Genomic DNA, 19,969 nt, shown 5'->3' with positions numbered 1-19,969 from the left:
TACAATACTTAGTAATGAAAAGCTAAACGCTAAGGTGATGACATTTAAGGTGCTTTAATGTCTGCTGGTTTATTCACATTTATTTTTGCTCAAAGCCCCATCCAGCCTGGCCTGGAGCGCTGCCAGGGATGGGGCACCCACAGCTGCTCTGGGCAACCTGTGCCCCTGTCTCACCACCCTCACAGTGAAGAATCTCTTCCTTACAGCTAATATAAATCAACCCTCTTCCAGTTCAAAGCCATCTCCCCTTGTCCTATCACTACATGCCCTTGTAAAAAGTCCTGTAGCCCCTTCAGGCACTGGGAGGCTGCTGTGAGGTGTCCCCAGAACCTTCTCTTCTCCAGGATGAACAACCCCACCTCTCTCAGCCTGTCTTCATAGGAGAGGTGCTGCAGCCCTCTGAGCATCTTCCTGGCCTTCCTCTGGACTCTCTCCAACAGGTCCATGTCCTTCTGATGTTGGGGGCTCCACAGCTGAATGCAGTACTCCAGGTGGGGTCTCATGAGAGCAGAGGGGGAGAATCCCTTCCCTCGACCTGCTGGCCGTGCTTCTTTTGATGCAGCCCAGGGTACGGTTGCCTTTCTGGAGCGCAGGCACACATTGTCAGGCCACGTTGAGCTTCTCATCAACCAACACTCCCATGTCTTTCTCCTCAGGGCTGCTCTTGATAATTTGGTGAACTTGGTTTAAAATCAGTTTAGTCTCCATCCCACATGTCTTGTTGTCCCCACCCTACAATTTTGTTAGCAGACTGGGATGTCTTTATAGAGCTCCATTCACTTTGGCAGCAGTCCTTACAAGTACTGCAGTCTGTTCTTGCATGATGAATTACAGTGTTGGGTGGGCCAGGCCGGAAGAGTTAACTTTCCCACTTTGTTACAGCAGCTATGCCCAACCATTGTGCATAACTATCGCTTTTTTACAGAGAGGTTTGGTGAGGTATTGGGTTTATGGAGGGGGAAGGGAGGACAGTAGTATGGTACGATACCTTGATGTGTAACCTGGCCTCTGAAGTAGAACTAAACAAGTAGAAATAATGCTAACCTTTAGGAGTAGGTAATTTATTAGTATAAAACCCCTTAACCTCATGGTGTTCTACCAACTTGGGTAAACAGCTGTACCTTTCTTAAACTTTGCTGAAAGCTTTTGTTTCCTTAACTTTTCCCATACTATCAAAGACTCCAAGAAACTGAAAACAGTCCCTCAAACTACTGTTGCTGCTTTCAAATGCAGTTCTTGTTGGCTCTCTCCCTGGTTGGTGCAATGAGCTTCAGGCACTTTCTTGACTGGGAGCATCTCTTGTCTATTCTGTTTCCAAGATGAGGTATAAAGTACATGTAAATTCTTGTAGGACAGGTTGGGATCCTCTCATCTATTGCAAGTTCTTTTGCCAAATCACAGGTCTTGTTCTGCCCTTGAACTTTATGCAGGCATCCTGTTTTAATCACTAGCAGACTCTCAATGAATTTGCATGTGTTCATTCTGATCTCAAAAACTCTGATCCATATACTAAAGATAATGAGTTGACTTGACGATCTCTGCAGAGTGAATTTAAGTCTTAGATGAGGTATAAATAATTACAGTGGAGAATGTAATGCCTTTCAAATTCAATTAGGTAAAACAGAGCTTGTGGATTTGTTTAAAATGATACACACCTTCTACTATATATTAGCATTTTTGCGTATTCTAAATATGGAAAGCTTTGAAAAAGGTTAAAGCGTTCACCATTTCACAAGTGTTAGCTCTTTTTGGATAGCATTCTTATACTACTGAAATTAGCCTGCATGCAGTAGTAGTACAACTCGAAAGAGGGATTAATGTTGATCACAGAATTTCCAACACTGATGTATTTGTAACAATATTTGGGAATCGAGAGAAGCTTTTCTGAGCTCATCATAATTCAAAAACTCAACAGAATATTTCTTTTTTTGTTTACAGAATTGGTGTTTGCAAGTTCCCTGCCTCAACAGTAATCATCATGGATAGTGGTAAGTTTGTTAACTTAGTGATAAGTGTACGTTCTTTATTATTCCCTATGAAGTGGGAATTAACACACCTCAAAACTGTCTTCTGCTCAAAATCCCAGTCTGTTTGCATGAAAAATGTCCTCTTCTATTGAACTGGTTTTGGTGTTACATATGGTGCTGTGGCGGGTTGACCTTGGCTGGATGCCAGGTGCCCGCCAAGCCACTCTATCATTCCCTTTGTCAGCAGGACAAGCAGGGAGAAAATAAGGTGGAAAAAACTTGTGCATCAAGATAAAGACAGTTTAATAAAGCAATAGCAAAGGCCATGCATGGACACAAAGGAAGACAAAAGGTGTTATTCTCTGCTTCCCATCAGCTCGTGATGTATGGCCACTTCCTGGGAAGCAGGGCTTCAGTACACATAGCAGTTGCTCCAGAAGACAAATGAATAAATAACAAATGCCCCCTGCCTTCCTCCTCTTTTCTCTTAGCTTTTATATCTAAGCAGACATCATATGGTATGGAATATCCCTTTGGTCATTTTGGGTCAGCTGTCCTGGCTATGTTGCCTCCCAAGATCTTGCCACCCCTGGCCTACTGGTGAGTCACGGGGAATGCTGGAGAGCCAGGCCTGACGCTGTGCTGGCACCGCTCAGCAGCAGCCAAACCACTGGTGTGTTATCACCACCTTCCTGGCTACCAACACAAGCACAGCACCGTGAGGGCTGCTGTGGGGCTCAGCCAGGGCCAATACAGATGCAGGTCTTTGCCCACACTAAACTGAAGTGGAATCATACTACTGTTCTGACAGAGGTATTATATGCAGACCGTAATAATAATCACAGACTCATTTGTGGACCTTTGAAAGCTAGCTGCAGAATAAAGACCACGGAGCAGAATTTCTAGTCTTTAGTACTTTTAACTGTTCTTAAGCTTGTCCCAGTAACTCCAATATCTCAGAGCAGAAGACACGTTCTGTTTTGTAAGTAAACACTCAAATAATTTTTCTCCCTTCTGCCCTATGCAAACCAAATATTTTTGTTATGATCACCTACAGAAAGTTTCAAATTTATCAGTAGCTGCAGCTTTGAATTTAAAATTAAATGTTTATTTCTAGTATGTTGTCATGGTTTTCATCCACTTGGGTGTTGGTAAGGTGTCAGGAAAATGAAGCCTCAACAATGGTCTTAATAGAGCTGGTTTTGGAGTCCAGGATACCCTGAGCTTTGCTTCAGCAATACTGCTGTGTCTCAGGATACTTCTCCCACGCTGCTACTCCCTGAAACCTATTTGCTTCGCCTGTGACAGCTTCAGCTTGCAGGCTGAGACATATTTACTCTCTCGTGACCTTGCCTGTCTCTTTCTGATTCTGATTAAATTTCACCTTGCTAGAGTACCTGTTCACTATTATGATAGCACACAGATTTTCCAGAGGTTGTGTAATAGATTGATCTGACTATATTACTCTTCAATAATAGTAAGTGAAACTAAGACTTTGGAATTATTTTCTTTGCAGCTTTCTGATGCATAAAAACTTGCTAAAAGCCAAGTGTTACAGTTACATACAGAGAGAGCCCAAGCATGTCCAAAAAATAAACATGTATTCAAATGCATTAAATTCGGTAATTGTACATCTTCATCTGTATTCTACAAAAACTGGGGAAGACAAAGAGACTTCAGATTATGTGTTTGTGTCTATCTTACACAAAGCCAAAATCATAATTCTGATTTTTCCTTTATCTTGTATTTGCTAGTTAATTTTCTTCACAAAGTGAAAAAGTAAGTTTTATGTTGTTTCATTACTTTATTCTTGCCACATTCAATTCTTCCCTGATTATCTTCAGCTCCATAGTAACAGCTGTAGTAAATTCAGCCACGCTGTAGCTTGGCTAGGTGTGCATCCAACACAGAGTGGTTTTTTTACACACTCCTATGCAACTATAACTGAATGTCTACATGATGATGGTCTTGGAATACTAAGAAGTCAAAGTGCTTTCTGCAGTATGGTTCCATTATCTCTCTTTATAGGACTCATCAGGCAATGACTGATTCTCATTAAATCACTGTATTTCAATCAGTATCTCCATCAAGATTGCTTTGATCAGTGTATGTTTTTATGTTTCCTTGCTACTTTTTTATTGACTTCTCAATAGGATTTAAATTCACTTGGGGTGTGCAGAGCTTTAAAAATGTCAAATCAAAACAAACAAATTAATATACTTCATTTTTTCAAGCCCTGCAGGGTCAAAAGCCATTCCTGGCCTGGACTAATCATAGATCATTGTTTGTCAGATACATTCAGAATTAATATAGAGTGTGGTTTATTTTCCTCAACAGCTTTTTTGCCTCTACATTTTTCTGTATTGTATTACGTGAGGAGAGAGAGAGACTTTCTGAATATGAATTGCTATATAAAAAAATTGGGGGGTTTAGATAGTCTCATATATTAGCCATTCTTGAATATTGAATTATTTTAACGTTCTGCTGTTCTTTGTCAATGCATTTTGAAGCAGAAACGTGTGCTTAGCTCTTTTTGGAAAACTAAACAATTACCTAGAAACTCATCTTGATGTGTATCAAATGCAATATTTCATAACACACCAGCTTTTAAACCTTCATTCTCAGTTTGCTTCTTTGGTGAATTGGAAAGTGCATCCAGAAACAAAGATTTCTATGTTGTTTCTGAGAGCCAAAAGCTTTAAATGAGGGTATTTTCAGCTACCTACATTTTCCTCTTTATTTCTTTCCGCTCTGCATCAGTACAAAGCTGTCATAGTTTCTCTCGTTGCTCTTCTCAGGGATGGATTCCGGCTGTGAAATGAAATTCCCTAGGTTTTATCTGCTGAAGGAAAGGAAACTTGATTTATAGTGCATTAGCTACTCTTCGGTGACTTCCACGTATGGGCACTCTTAAGAGAGCCTGGGCTGTAGCTTGTTCCACTTCAGGAACGGCCGCAGCAGTTGGTGAAGTAGGTAGAGCACTGGCAGTATTATCTCCATGCATGGCTGCATGCTGGCTTCCTGATGTGGACAAGTCCTGCAGCTCATCATGTTTAGGTGATCACTGAGGCGTGTTGAAAGAAACCAAGTTGTTCAGGCCTTGGGGGAAGTCAGGAGAACTGTGTAAGAAATGGAAAAAAAGCCGTCCTTTTGTTCTTTCCTGTCTGAAGAGAATTTTTGAATATTAACGTTTATGTTATTTAGTCAGTGAATTTGCACTGTAGGAGGTGCCCATGTGTTCACCTGTGGTGCTGTAGAAGACCAAAACTGTGATAGGTGCCGTTGTAGAGTTGTATGCACTGAACCTCTGGCAACATCATGAATAGTGTAATTTGTGTGGTGCTTGTACATACCATATGTATTCAGCTGCAGGTATAGGCGTGACTGGTGTTTTGGAGCTTAATCTTCAAATCTTCATTTAATCCTTTGCAAAAGGAAGACGACTATCTAATGATTTATAACAAAGTATACCACAGAGACTAAACAAAATGAAGTAGATCAGCTGAATTATGGTAGTAGCGTCATTGCTGAAAGATGCCACCACATCTATCTAAAGCAAAAGAAAAGTGATCATCTTTTTAGACTTCCTGCCATCCTTTTTGAAAATTTTCAAATTTCCAAATTAAAAACCAGATGATTAAGGAAAAAAAACCGCAGCAAACGGATTCATATAAAATTACAGATAAGTCACTGCTTAAACTGATTAGTCTCTGTCCTTCAGCAGACAGTGAGTGTCTTCAGAGCATCAGTGGTCCCAGACTAGCTGTAAATGAACAAATGCAGGGCATAGTAATTACACCACCACCCCTTGCTGGTAGTGAGAACCCAAGAGCACTGTTGCATTGACTTGTTTCTTGTTTCCTCACCTGAAATACCTGGAGAATTTCTGCATCATTCACTGCAGACGTACCTCTCCAGTAATTCAGTCCGCTGGATTTTGGAGTGTTCCATTTGCTGCAATATTACTATAAAAATCAGTGGATCAGGGAGTTTGAGGGAAAGCTGGAACATCAGAAGGAAAGAGTTTTTTTTTAACAGAAAACTAAGAAAAGCAAATAAAGAATACCTGTGTCAGAACATTCATTGCCTTTTGGGGTCATTTTGTTTGATTCATCAAATAAGGTGAGGTTTTGTATATGTTTCAAGACAATAAAAAGAGGCTACTTCCCCCCACACCCCCAAAAGGGTCACTGTTTCCTAGTTGAGATTTCTGGAGTGAAGGGAGCAAATCTGCTTCAGAGTTGCTTAAGAAAACTTAGAACTTTAATAAATGCAGCTGTTCTGGGTAATACTCATAAATATTTATGTAAAAACTTCAGAGTGTTCTGGCTGTGATGACTTCAGGCAGTTGCAAATATCTGTTTGGATGTTCACAAGCAGGATTTATTTTTTCTTTGTCATCTTAGTTTAAGAAGTGGCTTGAGCTGAGCATGTGCCTGTCTCTTCTGAGCACTTTTCTTAGAACTGGCTTCAATCTTTTTTAAGCATGCATGACTGTGTTGCTGAATTGATGACATTATAGCAATAAGTACCAAAATTGGAGGCCTAACTACTTATAAATGTGAACAAAACTAAGAAGGGCCTTTTATCGTATTAAATAAAGAGGAAGGCTTTGGAAAAGCTCTTAATTTCTCAAAAGTGCATTTTCTTTTAGCAATGTTAGCATGAGGTTTTGGTTATGTACTTCAGAAGTGACCTTTGTTGTCTCCTTTCATTCAGTGTTCTTAACAGAGGACAAAGCCAATTCTGTGTTAAAAAGATATCCAAGAGCCAACACATTTCTGGAAGAATTAAAGCAAGGTGACATAGAACATGAATGCAGAGAAGAAATCTGTAGCTATGAAGAAGCAAGAGAAGCATTTGAAAATGAGGAAAAAACGGTATGTTTTGGTGTGTATGCAAAGATGGGTGGGGTGTATTGATACTAACTTTTGGGGTGTGCTGAAAGCTTGTATGTTTTCCAGCATTGCATTAGATTTGTTTTTCTTTTTGGCCTGTTTCTTTAAGCAAATAAAGTGTACAGTGGAGATGGATAGACTGCACAGCAATAACACTTGAATCCTGCATTGCAATTAAACTGAATTTGAACAGCGTAGAAGTCCCAAACATAGTCATGCTTATAAGTGTTGTGAAAATTGGCAGCTGGGAAGAAAAGGAAATGAATTAATACCCCTACTTGAAAAAGGAGGGCAAAACTGTCATCTGTTTGTCAGCACTGTTTACTCAAATAGCGTATGTACTGGTTCTCCTATCATCACACACTTAAGTCTGACCTGGATGTCATAAATGAAGTTGTCCCGCTTAGAAGAAATGATGGGATTGGGAGTGTTATGGGGAATATATAGAAGCAGAGGGCACAAGTCTTCCCTTCTCTCATTCCTGCAGGAATAACATGTTTATTGAGTATGTTCACGTGGAATGAGTGAGCAACTGGAAAAGCTTTCCATTTAAAATTCACCTTTGAATCCAGGTGCTAATGTAGCTGGCCAAAGTGTTCAGTGCCCAGACTATTAATATTCTACAAATAAGGAAAGACTAGTGCCCACCTTCAAGCTAAAATCCAGGAGCCCCCAGAGAGTAGTATTTAAGTAACAATGATCTAAAACATGGAAAGAGCAATAATTTCAGTGTTACCGTGTGTTATGCAAGGGCAGTGATACATTAATTTAGCGGGAAGTAAGTAGATACTGCCCACACAGAATTCTTGCATAAGTCTTTTGGCTTCTCTAATTAAAAGAAGTTTGTGGGCTAATGGGTCTGCCCATCATGACCCACATATACCTTATACTGCTTCCCAACAAATAAAAACAGCACACAGGTTTTTGATGGTGACCTCTGACTTTTTAATGCAATACAATCAAGAATATTTTTTTCCTTAGTTCAAGACAGACATGGATTAAATTAGGACTGAATTTGAGGATAAATCTAAAGTGAAAAATGTGAGTCAGAAAACGTAACTTAAAACTTCTATCCCTTGTGGGGTTTTGCACAGGGAAATTGTACTTTAATGGACAAAGTGGCACAGGGAGCCTTGCATTTTCTTCCAGAATTTACACGGGTCACACATTCCACTCTTCAGTGACTGTTCTACATCAAAAAACAGAGCTGTGTAAAGGCATACTGAGCTTTGTAAGTTCTTGGCATCTTTTTGTTGGAGGTCATACCTGGAGAGATGGGTAAGGCTGGAATGAGAACTTTCTGATTTATTAAAATGTAGTAGAACATGCAGCGTCTCTTTAAAGCTGCTTCTTTCTGAAGCTTTAAAGTACATGCACACACATGTTTTCTACTTCCCAAACCCAGCTTGGTGTGGCCATTTCTAATGACAGCTCATTGTATAATTAAGTTAGTGCGTACAATTACACAACTTGTGTAAAATCATAACACAGTATCACTTTTGCTTCAGTAGCATAAGAAGCTCAAGTCGTTAGAGAAAGCACAGCCTAAATATGTGCCTCTCACTTCAGCTTCTTTTTCGCCATTTAGGAACTTTTTCTGTTTTGGTAGGTAGCATTTCCCTTGTGGAGATATTTGGGAAATAGTAAAATAGAAATAGTTACATTTCCACTCTTGTCACAGCCTTTGTGCCATGGTGGATAAGGAGCTTCCAATAAGGTCCTTTTATCTGTTTCTCCTACTGTATCCTTTTTGCAGAGCTCCTTTATTCTGTTGTTGGTAGCTTGCTAATGTGCCAGGCTCTGCTGATGCGCCATTGTGCCTGACCTCATTTACTTAGGCTTTGTTTAGTCCATTGTCCCCCATCCTTACAGCTACTTAGTAAGAATGAACTTCCTGTGTCCCAGGGGAAGGAAATGGATGCAGCAGAATAGGGTAACGATACAGTGTGTTCAGAGTAACAAGGATGCAATGATTTCATAGTAGATAGACTGGAATTCAGATAGGGTCTGTAGCTTATTTTTCTCGTGCTAACTTTGTTTTTCGTAATTTTTCTCTTTGTATTTTTTATCTTGTCCACTTGGTTCTTTGTTTTTCTGCGGTCTTGTAGGGAGGTGTGCAACATACAGATCCTTAATATTAAAATAACATCAAGCAGTTCCCTCAAGTTATTTTTGATGCATGAATTTTTCTTGGAAGTTAGCATTGTATATGTTAAGTCCACATACGTAGCTGTCACGGAAATATTGAATGCCTTTAATACTGTGTGGGCTTGAGGATTTTTATAGTAATTCTGAACCTATTTAAAATGATAAAGTTAATACTATGATGTTAATAAGGCTAGAGCCAGCAGGGAAGAATTTGCAGGACTCTGTGGATAAAATAGGATATGAAATTCAGTGTTGACAAATGTAAAGCATGTGGGGCGAAAAGGAGGATTCATTATATACATGATTGGCTCCGAACTGAATTCCAGAACAAGAGCTGAATTTGAACCTATGAAGACTTGAATTCAGTGCTTAGCAGTAAAACACAAACAAAACAAAATAAAAAACTGATGCCAAGAATCCAAAGAAAGGAACAGGGATCAAAATGGGGAACATAATTAAGTCGTTGCACACTGCACCTTGAATGTGTCATGTACAGCTTGGATCACCCTGTCTCCTAAAAAGCAAATTAGTAGCTGAGGAAGGACCAGAGAAGTGTGACAGTTGACCAAAGACATGAGAAGACTTCTGTAACAACAGTAGATCAGGAAAGAGTTAAATCAGGGAATATGTGGTGATGTGTGTGAGGAGCATGGAGACTGAACTGAAGTCGGTCACTTGCCATCCTTTTGACAGGAGAGCCGAGGGCCTCAAAGGAAACTAGAAGGTGCAGGTTCAAAGCAGATAGATGTATCTCTTCTCACCACAGATAACAGAGGTGTGGACTGCCTTGCCACAGGATGTCTTGAATCCTAAAAGCTTATGTAGGTTCGGAAAACAATGATATAAATGGACGGAAAATAAATCAGTGTGGATCCATTGAATAAAAGGGGTCGGCTTGACTGACGGAAGTTCTTGAAGACAAATATATGGAAGCTGGGAGAGTATCACTGCCTGCTGATGTTTGAACTCTTCTTTCAGCAGTCTCTAATGGTTGTTGTCAGAGAGAAGGTAACAGATTAGATGAACCCTAGGTCTCATCTAGTAAAGCTGTTTATTTGTAGTACCTGTAGCCTGCAGGCAGCACTGTATGTGGTTACTGATCAGTTGTCAAAGGTTGTTGGGAGACTCACAAGATTTGTTCAAAGGTAACCGTGCAAAGTATCTGGGTGTGATTGAAGCTGGTATTAATTGTATTTCCATTAGCTCATTTTTTTAAAATTACATTGCATGAAGATTTTAAAAGCTGGAAGTCACAGATCTTCATTTGTATTTCAAATTTCCCACAAATTTTAAGTATTGCAGAAATTGCAAGGTTCTCTATATAGCTTTATTCCAGCGAAATAAACAAAACACTACAAAGCTCTAGCAAGCAGCTCAAATCTTGTCAGCAGCAGATCTAAGGTGATGTGAACAAGTAAACCTTCTAGCATCAGTCCGTGTGTAATTATGGATGCTGGATAAATACACAGAAGAGTTGAATCTTCCTGCCACCTGAAATTGAGGGCAAACCAGAAGAGAACAGTGTAGCAGGTATCCTCACTTCCCATTATTGCTTTGTTCGCATCCTCTGCCTACTGAATGCCAAGCAGTCTCCTGACTGGCATATTATTAGTCCACCTTTAAAACAAGTTGGATAATTAACCAAGAATCATTTGAGGCTGATGATACTGCCAAATGTAGTAAAGGCCTCAGCTGAAATCCTCAGCAGGGTGCGAGGCTCTTAACTTTCATCTGGATCCCTTATTTGATTCAGCATTCAGATTCAGTTGACTGATGCTGACTCTGTTCTGAGAAGTATTAGAAATAAAAGGGAAACGAAATTCTGGCAAATTGGCCATAACTGTCTTTGTGTGGGATGCCCTTGAGAATTCCTTTTGATTATTTCAGACTGGATTTGCCAAAGTAGTAAGGGGCGTTCAGAAAAGTACTTCTCGTCGGGAATATGTTAGATGTTTTCTAAGTCTTTTCCATTGCGGTTGTCTGATTCTGTGGCCTGTTTAACTTCGTTTTTCAGCCTTTTAAGGCATATATGCCTGGTATTCCCAGCTGTACAGTGCTTGAGCATAAATGATTACTGGAGTGTCCTCTTGATGAAATAATTAACTTGTGATTTATGAAGTAGAAAGTAAGTCCTTTTTGTTGTTGGTCTAAGAGACCAGCAACTGTGGAAGGGATATTTGTGCTGTGAGTTTTTCAACTTTTAAATTATTCTTTAACCTTCTGTATGAGTTCTACAGCAACTTCCTAGACTGTCAGTATTTTCCCCGCTTGGCTTATTTTCATAGGAGTTTGTACAAATCCTCACACTCTGCAAATTTATCCAAGTCCTTTGTGGATTTGCTGGGCATGATTTGACTTTGACCAAGTGGCTTGTCCTCGTCCTGTGCCTTCGCTTAACAGTGCAGCATAGCTTTGGCATGACTGAGCAGAGAGGGAGCTGCTTGGCAGCTGCGCAACTCAAACCCAAAGTATTAGTTTCCTGCAGTTCCATCAGTATGAACTAGCAATCTTTGTGCTTCTGTTTGACATTCGGCTTGCAAAACTGCAAGCTGGAAACCTGGGGTCTAGTATGCTAATAAGTTTTTCGTTGGTGGGGTTTTGTGGGAATAGTTTTTTGGATTGTTGGGTTTTTTTCCCAAAGAGGAAAATTTAAAGAAAGATTTACTTTTTTTTTTTTATGACTAAACAAGTGTTTCTTTCTTAGTGTTTTTCACCTGTGAACAGAACTTTATTCCTCTGTCTCTGTAAGATAGCCTTAGACCTGAAGCTCTGTAATTGTTGATGGGGGTTATGTCTGAACTGTCTTGGAATTTTCTGTGCCTTGCATGTAAATGAAAGTGGACAGTAAACAGCTTTCATCCTTAAGGCAGTTCAAACTCTTACCTTAAGCTCTTTATGCTCCTGTCTGGTCACAACATCAACTTGAACATCCCCCACAGCCACATACCCGATTCTGAACTAATTGCCTGCCACTCTGGGAAAACAGCTTTTCTGCTGATTTACCGTGTTACAGAGTGACAAAGAGAGATGCTGGTATGTCAGCTTTCTGAAGAAGGCATAGAGACATCTTCTCCAGCAAATAGAGCTGAACTAGAAGTAACATGGGAACAATACTAAACAGTGGAGAAGGTGCATTTCTTCTGCAGCCTACAACACAAAATAAATTGCTTGGGAAAAAGTGTGATTCCTTCTTTTTTATGAAAACTTCCCTCCTCCTCCACAGAGTCTTTAAAATGACATATCCTTGCATAGTACTTTCGATGACTTTCAGTAAATCTATGCAACTTTGGCCTCAGAAACATTGTACCATTTTATTCCTTTGCTGTGTTGAGGCAGTAGAACAATGAAGTGGGAAGTTTGGTTCAAGTACAGACAGTAACATTTAATTACCCTAATGAATCTTTTCTGCGTTTTCAGTTGATAATATATTTATTATTTATACTGCTAAAGAATCTAGTTAGTTGTATTCAAACCAGATGGAAGGGTAATAGGTAACAGATCTTCTTAACTGCCTGGTGATCTAGTGGGGAGAGGCGAGGAGTTCGGTTCTGTTGGTTTTTATTACACAGAGATCCCAAAAGTCCATAGTTGTACAGCTGTCATTTTTTAATGTTAGTTTCCCTCCTCAAATACATTTTTCTGAAGTTGGCACAGCTGATCTGGGGTTCACTGTGGAACGTTGCATCAAGGAAGGCCCTTGTAGAGAAGTATTTAGAGACATTAATCCATTTTCCAAGACTTGCTTATTTTGTTTGATATCATTGCTACCTAACTAGCTTAGATGATTTGTACCTGGGCTTACATCAAAGAGGGGCACTGTGATGAACGGCTTGTGATGTCAAGCCTTGGAATTTAGGAAAGATGTCTGATCCTGGATTGCTGTAGGAATGAACTTTTTTCTTTTTTTCCTTTTTTTTTTTTTTTCCAGCTGCCTATAGGTACTTGAGTATAGATGCAAGAACAACTGAATTTATCTTCTGTAAAAGAAAATCTACAGAATAGGCAGTTGTTTCATGCATATAGTATTGCTCTTAACCGTAATAAATTCTAATTGAGAAGCACTGTGAGCATGTGTTCTGTCCCTGGCTTTGCACAGGGCAAGCTTCGCCTCCACAGTAGAGGGGCCATGCTGCTTCTGGACTCGGGCTGCCTCTGAGATAGTTTGGTGGCATTATCTGTCTAATGTCGATCATGTGGCAGCAGTCCTGAACTAAAAAAACTGATGGATCTGATTTGTCTGTGCACAGTCCGTCGGCAAACTGAATGCATCATTTACTAATAACTGAGCAATGACAATACCAGTTTTATCTGGTGACTATATATATTTATAATACTTGCATGTGAGACGTGTGCTGTCATTTGAAGTCGATGCTGGCATGAGTATAAGTGGGTCAAGTCTCCGCATTTTTAAAGAAAACTAAAGGATTCAGTGTTTCTGGCATGAATTTGCTTGGGTATTTGTAAATATATTTTTTTCAGAAATTATACATGACTATAAACCACAATGGAAGTGTTTCTTAGTAGAAGAGATCTTATAAGTGAGGAGGACAACTTTTTTGAGGCAGGGTATGCTTTTATTTCTACTTTTTGGGGGTTTTTTATAGCATTCACTGCAGAGAAAATTGGATGGCAACGTGATCTTTGTGCTCCTAATTGTGCATATTAGTATAGCAAAGAGTACTTTTCAAGTATTGGTGTCCTCCTTCATCTTTGTTTTCGCTTATTCATGTTTTCACTTTCTGTTCCATTTATCTGTAGCTGTGTTGTCAAAATTTCTAGAATACAATAAGCTGTGTAATATTCTCATAGTGCTGGAGCTATTTTAAACTATGAACAGGGAATGTGAATCAACTCAAAATAAGCTCACAATTGCTTTATGAGACAGGGGGAGGGATAAGTCTAAATTATGAGATGACAGTACAACATAGTTGTGCTTTGCCAAAATGGTCTTGTCATTCCAAAACAGTATTTCCCTGTCAAATTATATTAGTACAGTATTACAATTTTAAAACAAACAAAGAAAACCCTAACTTTTACCTTGAGTGGTGCTGAAAATTTTTGATTGACCAGATGGCTGATGTGCATGCTGATTAGTTTCTTATTATTACTACTAATGTTATTATTAATTATTATTGTTGTTGTTTACCTAGTCCTGTCTGTGCTGCACATTTATAAATACTAAGTGCAGACACATAATCTTAAAAGCAGTGAGGAGTTTGTTTTAAAAAACAAAATAACATTTTGTGTCACTAATCACATCAGAAGAAAATTTGGAAGTTTATTGTGCGTGTTTATCCATATCAGTTCTTATTTTAATCATCAGTATTTGAAATGCCTTTTTTTTTCCTCATGCATTTAAAACAACTTGATTACAGTGATTATTGTTTTTTTTAACTGCCCTATAGTTTCTGACTTATCCTGTCTTGCTCTTCTAGAAGGAGTTCTGGAAAGTCTACAAAAATGGACTTCAGGGAGAAAGTAACACAGGACATACCTGGTATTCATTTTACCTTGCATTTCCATTAATCATTGGCCTTTTTGTTATCCTCATTGTCATTTTTGTCATATGGAGATGCCTGTTTAAAAAGAAAATGCGTAGACAGTCGGTGTACGTGCATAGGGGAGCCCACGAAGCAATGGGTGATGGTGCTGTGACTGATGGCAGAGGTCCTCTTCCACCGCCTCTCAGCATTGTTCATTCCCCACAGGAGGAAATGTATGAAGTCAGTGGGCTCTCTCCAGGAGGTCTGAGCTATACGGATGGGCGGTCAGACTCAATATCCACAAGGCTCTCAAACTGTGATCCTCCTCCTTCATACGAGGAAGCCACTGGTGAAATCAGCATGAGAAGTGAAACCGAGCAACATTTAGATCCACCCCCACAATACGAAGACATTGTGAATTCCAGTTCAGTCACTGCAATTGCACTATCTCCTGTTGTCACCAGTACTAAGTAAAGCAAGAAGAATGCTATGGACGTTTTAAAAATCACTAATCATTTTGTAGCACTTTATCTTGGCTTATTATGCATTTCTGTAATTTAAAGGACTTGTATAACAAACTTCACTTTTGTTTTAGATTCACTTTTCTTTGGGTTTGGGATTTTTCCCCCTGCGGCAGGTCTTAAAAGATAAGAAATCTGTATTGGGAGTGTAGTGCAGATACAAAGGTGGTGCTCTGTCGCACTTCTCAAAAGTACCTCTGCTTTGAGGGATGTTACTTATTTTATTGCAAACATTGTCCACATTCCCCACAAGATTCATGGAATCCCCCTCCCCTTTCTTACTGCTGACCATCAGAATTGCCTGATAGGGAATCCTTAAGCAACATTTTAGTTATTTACACTAAAGGGGACTGATTTTGCAGTATTGCCTCTTGTCTGATTGGTTCCTTTTTCTCACTTGGATTTTTGCTACATGCTGCACCCTGTGCTGGGCCCTTGGAAGGCTGAGAGCGGTATGCCTTTGTGTTCAAACCAGTATCTCGTTAAGAGTATGCTGGCATAATAGCAATAATTTTCAGAGTCCTAGCAGAAGAGGTGTATTCTAAAGCTTTTGCTGTTACAACTCAAAATTCTGTAATGTTTAGAAGCTAACAATTCAAGATACTGATTAGTTAATTTAATAGTGCACTTCTTTTCTGTTCTGCCTTTCCTCTCCGTTTTCACTTGTGCATTCTAGAGGTGAGAAGTGTGCATATATGAACTTTCAAGCTCTAAAGTTAATGCAACAGTACATAATGAAATACTGAAGTACTCAAGAGTGGATAAAATCCTGATCATAGTCTTCCTACCATAGTCTTCACTGGGACCAGGGTATTATCCATAAACATATTAAACCCAAAGTTATTACTTTCCATTTTAAAAGGGAGAAAAAGGGAAAGCATTCAGTGTGTGTGACTTTTTTTTCCCCAACTATGAAATAAAAGCGCCTTCCCCAAGTCCTGATATTCTTTTGTCTCTTGCATACTTACGTGTACCATGTGTGCGCCTTGTATGGTGGCCATGGAAATCCTTTGCAGAGAACATAGATTATACCTTTTTTCAACAGCAAATATATTTATTGCTTATCCATTCCAACAAGGTGCTTCTGTTGCAAAAGTTAACAATATGTTATGATGAAATAAAACTACTTACATTTTTCATTATTTCTAAGACCAGTGTGGTGCTTTTATCCATGACATGAATTCTTTAAAGTGCACTCCATTTTCAGCGTACACAAGTCTTTTTCTTTTTTTTTTTTTTTTTTTTTTTCCCCCCAGCTCTTGGGTTACAGGTGCTCGTCAGAGTAAGAGGTGCTGGGAAGCATGTTAGTCCAGGCTGGCTGCAGAAGGTGTGTGGCCAGCCTGTCTCTGCTCTCTCCAGCTGTGAGCTGTGGGGCCCACCTGATGTATGGCAGAACCGTGAGGACCCACCGTGTTGTATTTCCAAGAACATGATGCAGAAATAATCCAACCATTAGTCTGAAGTGACTTTTTGAGGCTGAAGAGGTGTGGATTTCTGTCAGACTTGAAGCAAGTTGGAATAGAGGCTTGTACAGAATTTCAACCACCTGGTTTAGACACTGATGATAGTTAAGGTGGTGCAAGCTGTAGTGTAGCAGTACTTTTTTCCCAGCTTGATTTAAAAGTTTTATTGCTTGGTTCAGCTTCGGAATATTCATTTGAGGTTTTTTTTGTTCCCATGCCAAGGTAGTGTGGTGGTATTGTTCTGTGTTCTACTAATCGGTTCGCACCAACTGCAATGTATTTAGCCCTGAAGGACTGCTGTGATATGTCGGCTTTCTTACAACAGAAACCCAAACTGCATCTTGTTCCGAAGACCCCAAATGAAATGCCAGTGCCATCCGTTTGAAATTACTCTTAATGTCTGAGATGTGTGCTGGTGTCTACTGTCTTGTGGGGGCTTGGCTTGTCTTTTCCATAAGGAATTTTACAGAAAGCTGCTGAAAATAAATCTGTGGTCATAGATGGGTGTGTATATGCACACTCTAAGAATTTGATACAATGTATTGACAAATTAAGGCTTTTATAATTCATTTCACGTACTTACTTTTGATGAGAGTAGGTTGCCCGAGTTGTTTACTGGGGATTTTCAGTTGCCAAGGCAAGTTGTATTAAGAGTTCGTCTATGAACTCCAGGCCAAACTGTTGTCAAAAAGATAACTCTTATTTATTAAATATAATAGATATTGGGCAGATAAGTACAATATGTTTGGACATTTGTAGTAGGACTTGCCTGGTTCTTGTTTTAGGACTGTCTGGCCTTTTTCTTTGAAGTGGTTTTGGCTCTTGTGTGTCATGAATTGCCACTTGTAGAAGTTAAAGCTCCTTTTATACTGAGCAGCAGTTAATATACTGCTTTAGGCAGACGTTACCAAAACAAAGTGCCTCACCTCAACCTGCAGGAACCAACTCAAAAAGAGACGGTATTTCAACATCCATGCCATATTGGCATCTCTGTGCCTGCTAGCACAGCTAGTAGTTTTAGCAGTAATTTTCCTTGTTTGGATATAAGACTTTACTGTACAAAATGCATGGAGATCACCCATTTCACAGTAGGTCATTCAGCAGCTGCCATCATCCCATGAACATGGGCAGTGTAGTTTAGACATGAGCTGGCTTTTTTTTTTTCTTTTTGTTTTTTGTGGGGTTGTTTTTGTTTGTTTGGGGGTTTTTTTAATTACTCTTTATTTCACTACCACTTTTAATAGCTTTATGTTTCTGCCTCCTGAGTTGACTGTGTTGCTGTATCCTGTAGAAACTTCTATGTGCAATGCAAACGTGATGCTTGTTTTTCCAAAAAACCAAATATCTAAAATTATCTATGAGTTGAATTTATCGGGCTATGCCTTTTCCATGTACATGGGCATGAAAGCCATTGTAGGCTCTAATCTTACATCTTGGTGAATAAATGTCATAATGAAACTAAACTTGAGTGTGACAGTCACCCGAATGTATTACCTCTAAGACATGAAATGCTTTCTCCATGTCGGAATAATGTCAAATTACAAATTATTTTGTTCTGTTTTGTGAAATGCGGAAAGAATCTTAAGTCTTGTGTCTGGCTTTTCTAACCTGATTGAAAAATGAAATTTCATCTGTACTGGATTTTTATACAGCTTTTTTTTTCCAGGTCACTTAATAGTTTTACCAATCCTGTAATTGCATTGTCATGCAATAAATATAAATTTATAGTTGTACCTGTAAAAGTTTTGCAAGTTTTAATGCAGTACTGTCTTGACTGATGACATGAATAGTCAAGATACTGCCTTTCCCACTTTTGAATGTAACATTGAATTTAATCTTGGATCAGGACTGAGATGATTTATCTACTACAACTAATTTAAATATATGTCGCTGTTTCAAGAAATTATGGAAATTAATTATTTGCTTAGATGTTATTTAGCTTTAGTGAAGGTTGTTCTGACTTCACTGGATGTAACCTCTGATTACAGTATTGCATATTTTAAATGGGTTTGGTTTACATTACATTATCCTATTTAAACATTTTTGCCTATGTTTATAGAAAAATTTTTGTAACATTTGTTTTTCAATATGCTAAATAAATTTTTTTAAGATGCCTCTAATGTTTCAAAATATCAATTCTACACAACTACAGTGAGAATTAACTGTGTATTTAAGTGGTGGTCTTTTAATTTCCATTGTTATTGTACTTAATCAGTTGCAATGAATCAGTTGTTTTGATAACTTTAAATACAATTTTGTTGGCAGGTAGACGATATTCTTACAAATTTCACCCTCAATGTTAATCAGATTTGTGAATTTATTGATTTTTCATTTCTTAAAAATCATTTGTTTTAGCCATAGCTAAACAACAGTTGCAGGCAGAGGGGAAGCAGTAATTATTCTCTGTTACAGCAGATTGAAACGGTATACTGTAATAAAGAAGTGTTTTAGTCAGAGGACTTAATTTCAAATTTGGCTACAGCCATTTGAAAGAAAGCGATTGCAGACTTTTGCATGAGCTCTGGAAATGACATACTAATAGCGAATGAAGGAAAAAAAAAAGAAAAAAACAACCACCAACCTTGCAGCATAATGATCCCTGCTGGAAACTAAAGATCTGCATACCAGTCAAGACAAATGTTGTGTCGTTCTTTCTCGCTCAGCTGCTGGTAAAAAGGATGTGTCCCTATTTTTCCCTAGCTTACTGCATGGCCAGAGTCTTTTGGAGACATTGGTGAAGCCCAACAGGAGGTACATGTCATAGAGTTTCATGAACACAAGTATGGTTTTGTGCTGGTCATAACAAAACTGTAAGAAGAGCCGCTTGAAGTAAAAATGTGTGTGTGTGACTTTCCAAGCCATCATGTGCACAAGGTAGCACCTTGCTCCCCTTGGTAAGCTTTTATTTATGTAGCTTAGACCAATGCCATCAAACTAGAATGCGCTGTGTTGGGTTAAGTGGCATTCGCTGTGCACATACACGTTCAGTGTCCTGACCATACATCCATCAGCATTAGCTAATGTGTTTGCACATGGTTCAATGCATGATTGCTTCTGCATGCCTGGCTTCTAGCTACTGAAATGTGGCAGATACAATATTAAACTGGTATCATGAATCTCAGTGTCTATAAAAATCAAATCTTCGTGCCAGGTTACTACTGTTGAACGTTCATTATTTGTTTCATATGCCTTGAACACTGTTCTTTGCCACTCTAAATCACACCAATAGATTCCTTTTTATCTTCTGCATAATGTGAACTTTGTAAATATTTCCTAGTGCTACTTGCTGATTTTTAAAAAGAAGAAAAAACATGTTCAGCTGAAAGCAGTGAGGTGACATCTCATCTGACAATGAGACATACTCTCATTGCTTGCTACACACACATTTGATTGATTTGCTACAGGGTAATTGAACTTTGAGCTTTGCCAGGAGGTTGAACTGTGCTTTGCTTTTGCAGTGGTATGTCAGTAATTGTTTTTTTTCATTTG

The 19,969-nt window shown here is 38.9% G+C and overlaps 1 protein-coding gene across 2 annotated transcripts in view; it reads left to right on the top strand.

Annotated features, from left to right (window-relative positions):
* The window catches only part of PRRG1 (proline rich and Gla domain 1), a 35,062-nt gene extending 16,468 nt beyond the window's left edge, over positions 1-18,594 (top strand). Inside the window, exons 2-5 of one of the 2 annotated variants that reach the window (XM_055702466.1) lie at positions 1,939-1,988; positions 6,687-6,847; positions 14,449-14,510; positions 14,722-18,594. In XM_055702466.1, the coding sequence (XP_055558441.1) occupies positions 1,979-1,988; positions 6,687-6,847; positions 14,449-14,510; positions 14,722-14,764 (276 nt within the window). In that variant the 5' untranslated portion in view covers positions 1,939-1,978 and the 3' untranslated portion in view covers positions 14,765-18,594. The remainder of the gene's footprint in view (positions 1-1,938; positions 1,989-6,686; positions 6,848-14,448; positions 14,511-14,721) is intronic. The other variant, XM_055702465.1, reaches the window with a different exon arrangement.
* The last annotated feature ends 1,375 nt before the right edge of the window (positions 18,595-19,969 follow it).

This window comes from Falco cherrug, chromosome 2, assembly GCF_023634085.1.
Source record: "Falco cherrug isolate bFalChe1 chromosome 2, bFalChe1.pri, whole genome shotgun sequence".
NCBI lineage: Eukaryota > Metazoa > Chordata > Aves > Falconiformes > Falconidae > Falco > Falco cherrug.
This window is presented reverse-complemented; position numbering and strand designations above follow the sequence as displayed.